Source organism: Panthera tigris, chromosome C1, assembly GCF_018350195.1.
Source record: "Panthera tigris isolate Pti1 chromosome C1, P.tigris_Pti1_mat1.1, whole genome shotgun sequence".
Classification (NCBI taxonomy): domain Eukaryota; kingdom Metazoa; phylum Chordata; class Mammalia; order Carnivora; family Felidae; genus Panthera; species Panthera tigris.
In genome coordinates, this window is record NC_056667.1 from 54,990,521 (window position 1) to 55,003,108 (window position 12,588).

The 12,588-nt window shown below is 38.3% G+C and overlaps 1 protein-coding gene across 1 annotated transcript in view; it reads right to left on the reverse strand.

The window, feature by feature from the left end:
- Positions 1-12,254, reverse strand: part of SLC35D1 (solute carrier family 35 member D1) — a 45,344-nt gene extending 33,090 nt beyond the window's left edge. Inside the window, exons 1-8 of the mRNA XM_042997531.1 lie at positions 11,899-12,254; positions 11,052-11,085; positions 10,868-10,954; positions 10,106-10,173; positions 8,437-8,508; positions 7,744-7,812; positions 5,462-5,564; positions 1,772-1,864 (exon numbers count right to left, since the gene is read on the reverse strand). Of these exons, the coding sequence (XP_042853465.1) occupies positions 1,772-1,864; positions 5,462-5,564; positions 7,744-7,812; positions 8,437-8,508; positions 10,106-10,173; positions 10,868-10,954; positions 11,052-11,085; positions 11,899-12,101 (729 nt within the window). The 5' untranslated portion in view covers positions 12,102-12,254. The remainder of the gene's footprint in view (positions 1-1,771; positions 1,865-5,461; positions 5,565-7,743; positions 7,813-8,436; positions 8,509-10,105; positions 10,174-10,867; positions 10,955-11,051; positions 11,086-11,898) is intronic.
- Positions 12,255-12,588: the final 334 nt, after the last annotated feature.

Consider the following 12,588-nt stretch of genomic DNA (forward strand, 5'->3'; position numbering starts at 1 on the left):
GACCTTTGCCTGGCACTTTTGTTGGAAATAACAAAAAGACTACTCAAATTCTACTCCTTTGCATAAAAAAGAAAAAAACAGTAAGATGAAAATCTAAATTTCATTCTAATATAGTTAGCAAAGCAACTTTTTTCACTATGAGTAAACATTCTCAATCATATAGAAACATTGCAAGTTGACTGTTACTGAACTTTCAAATATGCATGAATTATGTTACAACCTGGCCAATAACTTCTATTTAAATGATCATCACTCTGGAATGAATAAATATCTCCTTTGGTCAATTTTTTCAAGTAACTACAAGCTACTAGTCAAAGTCTCAAATTAATGAGAATTCCATTTTGCCAAGTCTATAGAATACCTAACCACATCAATTCTTCCAACTTTCTCATGTACAGACTGACCTCAAGATTTGGATCCATCTGTGCTGTCATGCCTGGTTACTTTACCTTACATTCTTGCCCCAAAGCTAAAGTGTAAGAGGTATTTCTGTCAAAGTCTTCTAGAGGGAGAGAGAATACTGCGGAAAGACCATGGCCTTTGGAGTTCAGGCCTGGGTTTAAACCCTAACTCTATCCACCAACAGTATAATATTGGGCAAGTTACTTAGTCTCTCTGAGCCCTTATTTCCACATTGGTACAACAGAGATAATTCAAACTTTCTAGAACTGTTCTGGGGACTGCATTGTATTACATATGTAAAGTAACTAACACATAATAGGGACTCAATAAATGTTAGTTTCTCTTCCCACTTTTTCCATAGCCACAAAATACTTCTTCAGCACTCTTTATTAGTCAGATCACCAGCTCCATTTCCTACTTTGGAGTCATTTTTAGGCCTGCTAGCAGCCAGGTCACAGTTCATTAAAACATTTATACATGTTCAAGATGATCTATGCTGTTTTTTTAAAAGCATTCTTGATGAATAAAACAAAGGGCCTTTATAAGCTTTATAAGGTCTTCTACCTTTGACTGAAGAACAATTTTTTAATAGTCTAACTACTTTCAAAACCTTTTCTTTATTTTGGCTCCCACTGATTTGTGAGACTTGTCACCATCATTAGAGTAAATAACCAATACATTTATTCTGAAGAAACTACTAGCCAGGGGAATCATTAAAAGAAATCTTGTTATAGAAATCTTGGCAAAATTCTAGGTTTCCATTTAGTCTGCAAAATTTTGTAAATTCTAACAAAATGGTATCAATTTTTTTTCCTATGAATAGGGGTTTGTTTTAAAGAAATATTCTTGTGTGGATTTATTTTGCTACTCTACTGTGGGTAGCTGTTACCACATAATGCTAAATATCTCCTAAGGAAAAAACCCAGCGTGGGATTTAAACCAGCATGACAATTGTACAACAAAACAGAGAGCTTCTTAGAAATGCCAAATATTTTGTTTAGATTTGAAGAATTCTACTAGTTTAGGATTTTTTGTTTCTCAAGGATAGTCTGCCTCTATTCTTATTTTGTAGTTTAGTAGAAATGTGAAAATTCCCTTCCTCTATCCTTCTGACACATAAGAAGGACACTAGTTGGCATTCACTATTTTTATGTTAACAGTCAAAGCTATTTTGAGCCATTTTAGTACCATCCAATACTCATGCCAAGAAAAAAGGTTAGCATGACATTAGCAAGCTAAAAAATAAACTCTGTTTTTGGTCATTCAATAAGCACATTACTTTTTAACAACCCCACAGTGTATCTTGTGGACACAAATAATAATAAAATTCAAGAACATAAGCCATTAAATCATAATTAGAAAGTCCTACCTTTTGCGCATCTCCTGTAAAATATGCAATGGCCAGAGTGGGCAGAATCATGAACAGTGCATTGTAATAGAGCAGACCATATTTTCCCAGCTCCTAGAATAGTAAATAATTAGGTGTTTCATTTGGTTCTAGAAGACAGATATACAAAACTCTATATAGAATTGCACTACCATTACACACACACACACCCTCCCCCACAATATAGACAGCAAATCAGCCAAGTCGTTAAGTTTTGCAAACGTTAATAACCTAAGCTTTCAAAAGCAAGAAAAAAAGAAAAAAAATCAAACCTATAAGATTTTTAATTTATTTGAAATAAATCCTTTGAGTGCTTAAAACCAGGGAAATAAAAATAACTTCAACTGGCTACCACAAAACAGCAAGCAGGGGAAAGTTTATTTTGAATATACACACCTCTCTCTATATAAACACAGTCCTGAAGCCCTTCCCTTTCCAGAACTGAATTAAAAGTCATCAAGTCAGTCTTGAGCTTTTAGAACCACAGCAAAATGCCATTTAAGAGAGACAGGGGGGCAGATACCGACACACATACTCACACCTAGACCAACACAGACAGACATAACTTGACAGTGAAGTATTTCTGAAAATGGATATGTGAAGTACAATGAAGATTAAGATTATTCTATCTACAACTCCCAAAAGTATGATTTGCTGTGCCCTCAGCTATTGGGCCACATACACCTTCAAACACAGGGAGCCTATGAGAACTCTGGGTCCACTTTTCATTCACACACTTCTAAGACATTCAGCTGGAAGCAGTCACCTGAAGAAGCAGGCCAGAGTTTGGGGCGGGGGGAGGAGGGTAAAGGCAAGATGGGGATGAAGTAGTGAGGATGGAGGCATGATATCTGCCTAACTTCTGTGATGAAAGATCACTGAACAATGTAAAAAGTCATACTACCTTCTCAAAAGGAGCTTTGGAAAACTGGAAACAAATACTCAACAACAGAAAACCAGTTGATTAGATACAACCAAACAATGAAATATTATGCGACCACTAAAAATGTTAAATAATACTGATTGATAAGTAAACATGTTCATGAAACTGCACTAAGTGAAAAACAGACTAGAAAACATTATATATTATTGCTCGTTTATTTAAAATTTTACAGTTAAACATGTACATACACATGCAAATGCTCACATACTCTTATCCTCCAAAACTGCACTTCTCACTTGATGGTAGAATTAAGAGAGATTTATCTTTTCTTCCTCTTGCTTATCTACATTTTCTACTACTTCTATTATACTTTCTACTATTTCTAATACGTATTATTTGTGATTTCTTTAAAGTTAGAAATGTTTTAAACTCAATAGGTGCATTCAGGTCTGAAATGCAGCACTAAATCTTAATGTCACGTGACTCATGCTCAAAGGACCATGATTTAAGCATTCCTGAAATTACACGTAATAAAACTTCTGATTTATTAACAGCATCTCAGTGTGGCCATACTGCCTCTCAGATAAACCATATAACTGATTTCTATGGCCACCAAAAGCATCAATGAAAAGATGTGCCTCATTTCTAAGGCAGGAAAAAAAAAAAAAAAAAAGCCATAGAACAAACAACCTTTAACAACAGATACCCAGTCAGCCAGAGACATGAGTGTGCTCTGGTAAGTAAGGATGCACCCCCCCCACACACACACACACCCTATCCAGATAACGGACAAATACCAAATTCTTTTTAATTGCCTTGAATATCTTCTTCCCTGCCTTCTTAAACATAGTACATTGACTAAAATTCAATTGAGGGCATCATCATAAACATGCATTACTGTATTGGGTCCTTATATGATGTTGTGATGTCCTTAATGCTGTTTAATCACCCTGTTTTTGAGTACTTTTATCTTTTATAGTTTTCCTGTTTCTTTCTTTTGTTGTTAGCTGACCTTTTATACCACTGCCCCTCTGCCTCTAACTAGAATTCCATCTTCTAGTATGTTGCTCCCAATCCATGAGGTATGAAAAGCAGATCAATATGCTTAAAAGTTCTAATACAAATGAGTCCTAAGTAATTTTTAAGGGAGGAAATGAAGGACTCTCATGGGAATGAAATAGCAGAAACTCTCTTTGCTTTTGTCCAAGTTCTAGAATATACTCTAGATTGTGCTGTCCAATATAGTAGTTACTAGCCATATGCAGCTATTTCAATTTAATTATATTTAAACTACTAATTCAGTTCCTCAGTTGTACCTCAACAGCCACATGTGGCTGGTAGCTACAGTTAATGGACAGTAGAGATAGAGAATATTTCTATCAACACAGAAAATTCTATTGGTCAGTACGGTTTTAGACAGCTGAGGCTGATGGACAAATGGAATGTTATTACTGGTACATATTTTCCAAAGCAGCAAATGGGCTGAGAAAAAAAACAGAGTAAAACTAAATCTCTAACTGTTCCCTTTTCTCTATTTCAAAAAGATAAAAATTATTTAATAGTAGTAGCTTCCACTAAAATACAATCATCACACAAGTCATCAATACAAATAAGTGAAGAATAAGACATAAAAGGTATACTTAAGAAAAAATTGTTGGAAACAATCCACATTGTCCCTATTCTTCAAAGACCTTCAAAATAAACAATCTCTGAGAATAACGAAAACTACTAGGACATTCATTCCATGGCTCTTTCTGAAGAAGGCAAAGCCCCTGCCAAGACAATACAAACCTGACACTAACACTACTACTGACTAGGTAGGGCATTTGTACTTACAATCTGAACTCCAAAAAATGGTCTGAAGGAGTTTCAGAAATATTGTACATATAATAGGGCAGACTAAAAATTAAGAAGATAAGGTCATCTGACTTAGAAGAGAAAACATGGGTAGGGAAACACAAGATTTAAATAGGAGATAAAAAATGTACCACTGTTTAGAAAAAACTATGGTGACAGTATCTCATGTGGGTCCTTATATGGGATACATCATGATAAAAAGGGCAATTCCTTCAATAACAACCCTATGATGTATACAGCTGAGTTCCACATAGCTTCTTCTTACAATAATGTGAACTTATACCATAATGTAGTAAAAGCAATGTGACTCAAATTCTCTGCTTTATGGCTTGACCTAAAAATAAAATTTAGTATGTATATATTCAAAGCGTATAATAGACCAACAAAAAATATCTTTAAAGCATGCTGCAAGTTAAAAGAGCTGGGTATGTAACATTCATGTGTACGAGATCTAGGCCAAGGAATCCAGCATTGCTCTTGAAAGAGAATGATACTAATGCTCCCTAAATGCTTTCCCATTATTTGTGGGACAAATATGCAAAGTCCATTCTTGTTCTGCAGCTCCTTTCAACACTCACTCCTCAAATCTGCTTAAGGTCTTCCAGATATTTCCTTCTTGTCCAGTTCACAGCCATGAATATTTATGACACTTTTCTCCAATGAACACCCTTAATTATTTCCCTCTCCCAAAGTCAATATTCACCCAATCCTTTCCAGAAAAGGAATAAGAATAAAATCTAATTGCTAATTAATAACTGAAAAATAAAGTTTTTTATGTGAGCAGCAACATACAGATATTTTACCTTCAGAGATCCCTAGGTCTTTCCCCTCTCTCCTAAGTATTTCTTTATTTTCTGCTTTTTTCCTGACAAATTGACATTACCACTCCTAACAACAGTAAACATCTCTTAAAGATGTAGATTGCTACCTACTTTTGAATCTAATTTCTGTTTTACATATGCGCCATTTGCTGCTGTCAGGACATCATTTATCAGAATGAAAACATATCCTTCCAGGTCAAATGCCAAGTCAGAGCTGTAAAACACAAGCAACACTTTAATAACTTACATTTAAAGAACATGCATGTAATTTTAAGTAGGTCTGAAGTACAATATATGGAAGAACATATTCTTATCTAGGTAAGTGAACATTAGGCATTTTACCAGCTATTAGCATTTCTTGATTCCTGGTTATAGTTTGCAATTTCATACTCAATAGGGAAGTCTTCAGAAATGAGACATACTAACACCTAAACATAATCATTAGTAATTAATCAATCACATCAGTTAATAGCACACTGCTCTGAAATCAAAGTCAGACAAGATCAAGTAACCAAATTCACCATTATAATACATCTGAAGCAGAAAGAAGGCACTGGAACTCAATTTCAAAGACAAGGAAACCAAAAAGATGAAGCTGTTAACATGTCACTTTTCCAAGGATTCATTCACACAAAAGGCAGGCTGTACAAGTGGTTGGGTCACTGGGTGGAATATCTGAGGTATAGATTATAGTTAGTTCTGAGATCAAGCTACAACAGTGTCTAAGCACATAGTAGGAACTCAAATACTTAAATGACTGCTTTAAAAGCCTATCAGGTATAACTAGCAGGATTAGGGAAATTAAAGTTTTCTATTATTTAGTTGACCACCAGGCACAAGATAAGAACTTAGTAAACTGAACAGAATAATGAAAATCTAAGAAGAGTATGTCTTCATTAAATGTTAGCACCCTAGCTAAAATAGTGGCCCCACATTCCACATTCTGTGATTGTGCAAAACTAGTACATATTTATAGCTAACTAGTACATGGAATGAGACTTCTAAGGAGCTCTATGCCACTGCTATTTTAGGCAGAACTAGCCCATGTACAGTCCCTTTTCCAAACAGCCTGACAACCTTTTAACTTCAGACTCCCTTCCACCCAATCTGTTTCCCAAGTAAAAGGTTCTGATTAGATAAGGCTGGTCCAAATCTGCAGGCCAGGGTTGGCCCTGAGGAACTCCTGTTGTTTGACTCTGTTTGGGGCCCCACCAGCTTCAAGGAAATGCTCCAAAGACTAGCAAGGCATCTCTAAAAAGAAAGGTTAAAGGCTCATATACAATTTTTCTTCAAGGAGGTAATATCACCTAATGGGAAAAATAGTTAGCTATATAACAAAATTCTAGTAACTATTCTATCTTTAAAAAAAAAAAAAAAAAAAAAGGAATGCAATTTCACTTGGAAATTTAGGGTAGAATAGAATCTGACTTTAATATTTCCTCCTGCCTATACCACAGGGATGATGAAGGTAAATGAGCTAATCCAAGAAGCGCACTGAATTCCCAGATGGAAAATGTATGCCGGGCAGAATTTGTGTCATTAGCAACCCCACGTATGTATGCCTTGGGCTAAGTAAAATGTAGAAGGCCTCTAGCTATAACTTTAATTTTCTGAGTCTTTGGGCATACATTTTCACCCTACATTTTAAATATTAATTAGCTAATTAATAAATTAATTTATTTTTGAGAAAGAGAGAGAGCATATGTGCACACAGGGTAGGAGCAGAGAACTATGAGACCATGACCTGAAATGACTGAACGACCCAGGTGCTCCTCTTCCTGCATTTTAAAACTTAAACTTAAGAACAATGGAAAAAGCTTCAGTAATTTAACAGAATGTCTAAGTTATAGCATTTGTGATATATCTTAAGTGAGCACAAATAAAGAAATTCTATTATTTATTATTCCACAAGGCAAATAATTCATTATCATCTGCCTTTTCTAAGACACTATTTTCTTTAGCACTATGCAAAGTAAACGAATACCACATGATTTATAAAAGCACACAGGCTCTGGAGTCAGGCACAAATTCAAATTCTGGCTCTGCCATTTACTAGCTGTGTAACCTTGACCAAGTTACTGAACTCAGGTTTCAGTTTCTTCAACTAAAAATAGGAAAATTATACCCATAGCTTTCAGAGTTGTTGTAAAGAATGCATAAATAATATGTGTAAAATGCCAAACATGGCATATGGTATGTGCTCAATAAGTAGAAGAATCAGATTTTGCCAGCCTTGACCTTAATACAGTCAAAAAGATTGAACTCTCTGAAGAGTCTTTTGGATGTTTTTCAAAGACATGATTCTTACTTAGCCTAAAAAAAAAAATCTCTTTACTGGTAATTATTATTAATAATTATTGATAATTTCCAATATGTTCTTAATACATTCTTACCTGGCAGCTACAAAGGCTCCAATAATCATCGCAAATACGGTCATCTTAATACCCCAAGAAAAAGTCTTCCTACAAAATAAAACAATTAAAAAATACATACATGTGCCTTTATTCACAAAGACTCAATCTGCAACACCGGCAAAAAATATATATATATATGTGTGTGTGTGTGTGTTTTCTTTAAAAAAAGCTATAAACAATCATATTTTAAATGCTTCCAAGAAATTGGATATTTCAAAGAACCCCTTTACATGAAGCAAAAAGTTATACAAAAAAGTGTATTCATTTTTTGATTCTTATATTTACCATTATTGAGTTTGCATTTTTGTAAATCAGAATTTCTTTAAGTAGAAAAAGGTCACACGCACTTGTGGTAAAAGTAGCCAAGACGTGAACACTATTTAAAACCTATACTGATGTTTCTGACCCAGCTTCACCCAGTGGCAACAGTAAGTATAGGAATTCTTAGAAGTGTATCTCATGTTCAGACAGATTCCAACTACAATTCATAATCTTCCCAACTACTGCTCCCATAAACTATCAATTCCTATAGCAAAGGAAGAAAGTTGCTTAAACTTCTCAAAAGACAAAGTTGAGACAAGACAAATAATTTTACTATTTCACATATGCTGGGCCCCTTTTCAAGATAATTAAAAGTTTGTTAAAGACTACATATATTAGAAATCAGCTCACTTGAGTAAAACTCCTTCAGCAAACATTGTAAACAGGATGGAGAACCTTCTCAGAACTGTAAACATTGGCAAGCTGCAAAAAAAAAAAAAAAAAAGGAAAAAATATGATTAGGTAAAATAAAGTTTAACAATTTACTTTTTTAACTAAGACTCCCCAAATATCTTAAAATAATGTTAATCTCTTCCTTCTATTATGCTGATTAATTCCATTCCACATTGATTAATCTGTGATTAAACCTTTGTTTCTTTCTAGGATTCTTATTTGAAAGCTGAAAGAATTGCTTTTATAAAACTACTAGAAGTGAGAAATACCAAGCTAACTATAAAAAATGGTAGAGATCATGTATCTATTATCAAAGACTAATAACAGCCACTTTATCTCACTCTACGTTTATACAAATACCCTTAACAGTAACCATGTTAGTCTTCCTTTTTTACTAGACTGACCTTACTTCCCACCCACTCCACTCCCCCTGAACACGTCTAACCCTCCAAAAAGCATCTATGATAATCTACCCACATGAAACACTCCTTGATTGTCCTTTTGTGGAAATACTTTGGTCTTCCTCTAAATTACCACAGCATTTTGCTTGCACTAGTCAAACACATATCCTCTTGTGATATAATTATTTCTGAATATATCTCATCTCACTCCAAAGTGCCTTATACTTAGCTGGCAATAAAAAATAGGCTGAGGATGGATAGATGGATGACAATGGATGAAGAAGAGCAAATTCTATAGAAGCAGCACTTTGTAGCATGTCTGCATTTCTTTCCAAGTGGATAATGAGATGGAAAAGGATGCCCCACCCATGAGAAATCTAACTTCCATGAACCCTCTCCCAGAGATATCATCATGGTTATTCTGTCAGGTTTCTTGGGTCTGGAGAAAGAAGAAATGAAAAACGCTTTGTCTCTCATCCTCAGAGATCTCCCCATTGTTTTACAATCATCTACTATGCCAAAGGTTTACCTTAAGTGGAAGTAGTGAAACCATGGATTTCTGTTAAACGGCTTCCCTATGTGTATAATTTTAGTATCACATACACCCAATACATACTATACTCCTCAAGTGGAGAAGCCAAGAATTGGGAGGTTAGAGGATAATTAAACAGTGTTGTTGTAGAGCAGCGAACTACTGCTTTTTTCTAGAAGTGAATACGCTGCTTCTACAGTGATATGGCCATGGGTACAATATTTGTATCAGCGTTCCATCTGATGTTATTTTAACTACTTCATGTTAAAAGAAACACTACAAAAGTTCTCATACCACCCTCTGATTTTGCTTGCAGAATTTGCTTAAAATATGATATTTATAAATTGTATTAAAGAATTGAAACCCCAGAAGCCTAACATATACTCTCCACTACTATATAGGTCTGGAAAAATAATGAAAATCTCCTATCACAGCATTTTATAACATTTTAAGACTTCTATTAGCAAAGTGAGGAGGGAAAAAAACCCCAAAGCAAATAAAACTCTTTCTATTCAAACTTAAAGAATTTAAACTAAAATCTTTTTGGTGTAATCTTCATTATTTACTAACAGAAGCTTTCCGGTCCTTTCATTTTCTTCCAAAATCAGAAACAATGTGTTAAATATTTGACATTCAAGTACAGTTTTAAGAATACATTATATTAACCTCACTAGTAAAATAAAGTTATCCATACTTCAGTTTCTTTGTGCTGAACAGTCCCGTGATTTGGTTCCCAAAATATAGTAGAGGTAGTGGAAACGTCTAGAAAATTTAAAAAGGGATAACAAAACTCAATAATAAAGATAGCTAAAACAAGGTCCTTTCAAACAGAAACAGTTTTGTTTATATGATCAAAATCTTTCCACTTAAAACATAAGATTAGAACTCACACACATTTTTGGCCCCCGTGAAGCACCCAAAAAACATTATTCCTGGATAAACAGCACTACTGTGGCAGAGAGAGGGAAGAATGGAGAAGGAAAAAGAAAACAGAAATATGAATATGATCAAAGCATAGGAGACAGTAACATCACCTGCTTTAAAATATAATGGATTAGCCCATGGCAGAAAAAGGAAAGGCATTTCATCTTCACATGGAGTTAAGCACAGGCAGACAGAAAAATAAGAAAACAAACCCAAAGAACAACGAATGCAGGATACACTGGCTGGATTAGATGGATGTAGAAAATGCAAAACAGCTGTCCTCCCAATAAGTGTTCATCGATTAAAACAACACAAGATCTCAGGGGGCTTTTTTCCCTTAATTTTACAAGAGTGTGTAGGCCTTTTTAAAACACTTATTACTAAATTTATTCTTACCTTCACTATACCCTCTCTGGGCAATTTCAAGACTGCAATTTTTAAATAGGCGGAGCACTGACAAAAATATATAGGGACTTCTTTTCAGCAAAAAGCACTAGTATTATTATCATTATTGCTATTATTACTATTTTACCTTTCGAGGTACATTTCTGTCAAGGTCAGGAAACTTGACTACTCTGAGCGCCTTTCCCACCCAGAGAACTGCCACTGTGGCCACCATCTGTAAACAGAGAACACAGATTCACTGTTCTACATATAAAGACACACACAGAAGTTCGAACGACATAAACCACGTAATGCTGAAGATTCCAACTAACCTGGCCAAGTCCAACACATAGTGAGGAGGGAAATCTACAAAAAAGGTAGAGAGAGAGAAAAATACGGGGTCAGGAAAACCCAAACGTAGCTCTGTCGATTCAATTTAAATGCATTTTGATACAAACACCAACATCTGCCTTTTATCCAAATGAAAATCTGAGAAAAATCCCTGCTGGTTGTCAGGCAACACCCCTGATTTTGTAGCCTCGGGCGGCCACTTGTCTCATCTTGTCCGATTCCACAATTTCAGTCAGCTGCCTCCAACAGATTTTTCAAGCGGTGAAGAAGACAGACATAGGTGTCTTCAACGGCTTCACATCTTTAAAACAAAAATGCTGCTTCTGCCTCAGGGTCCCAGTGACAGCGTCAGAATCGTCTTAAATGAGCTTGAGGATGCGCACGTCCCCAGAGGCTGTCAGCAAACTCGAGGAACCCTGAAGCCCCGGACCCCGGCCCAGGATGCCGGGAAGGGAAGGCATCCCCTCGCTCTGCTCCCAGCCTGGCATGCAACGGGAGCCAAAAGTCACGAAGCAACTCCGCTCCGTTACTCCGCAGGGCAAGGTCTCCTGGGCGCTGCACAGTAGGCACGGCGGGCGCTTTCCCACCGCGGCGGGTACGCGCGCCGGGCCGTCCGGGGCCCCGCGCCCAGAGCGGGACCCGCACCCCGGCCCATGCGCCAAGCCGGCCCCGACGCCCGGGCCGCGCGTCCGCCGCCAGCCCTCTCCGGCGCCCGCCCAACTTTGTTCAGCTTCAACTTTGGCAGCGTTAAGTCCAAGGAGCCGGCGCCCGGCCGCAGCCGCGCGCTCCTCCCCACGGCCTCGGCCGCCACCGCCGCCTCGGCCCTACCTGTAATTGGTGAGCACGCTTTTGTTGACCACCACGATCAGGAAGGAGCTCACGCCGTAAAAGCCGGCGGCCAGCAGCTTCAGGAACACCGTCAGCGTTTCGGCCGACGCCATCCCCAACTCCTCCTCATGTCTGTGTGTGGAGGATTTCGCGGGGGCTTCTCCTTTAACCCGGGCATGCTGACGTCTATGAACTTCCGCCATGGCTGCGGCGGCGGCGGCCTGTGAGAGGAGCGGCGGGCGGGCCCGGCGGCAGGGCCGAGCGGCGCGGGGGGCCTGTGGCTGTAGTTCCCGGGGGCCTCGCGGGGCCCTGATCGGCGGGCTGTGTCGGCTGCGCGCTCGCCGCCTCGGCTCCCCGCACGGTAGCCGCCCGTCCCCGCCCAGGGGCAGGAACGCTGGGTTTCACACCCTTGGGGACTGGGCTCGGGCATTGTGCAACGCGGGGTCAGAGGGTAGGGGCCGCGCCGGGATTGGTCTGGGTAGGGGTTGGAGAGGGCCTGGAGAAGGGGAGGCGGCGACCCTCAGTCCCGGGCAAAGAAGGAAAGGAAGCCAAAGAGCAACCACTCGGGGACACCTGAGCGCCAAGCGGCAAAGCAAATTCACCGAACGCCGCGGCCGCCCGGCGCCTGCGCGCGAGCCTGCGCTGGGTCTATCAGCGGCCGCGTACCTACAGCTGGGGAGACTGGAGGCA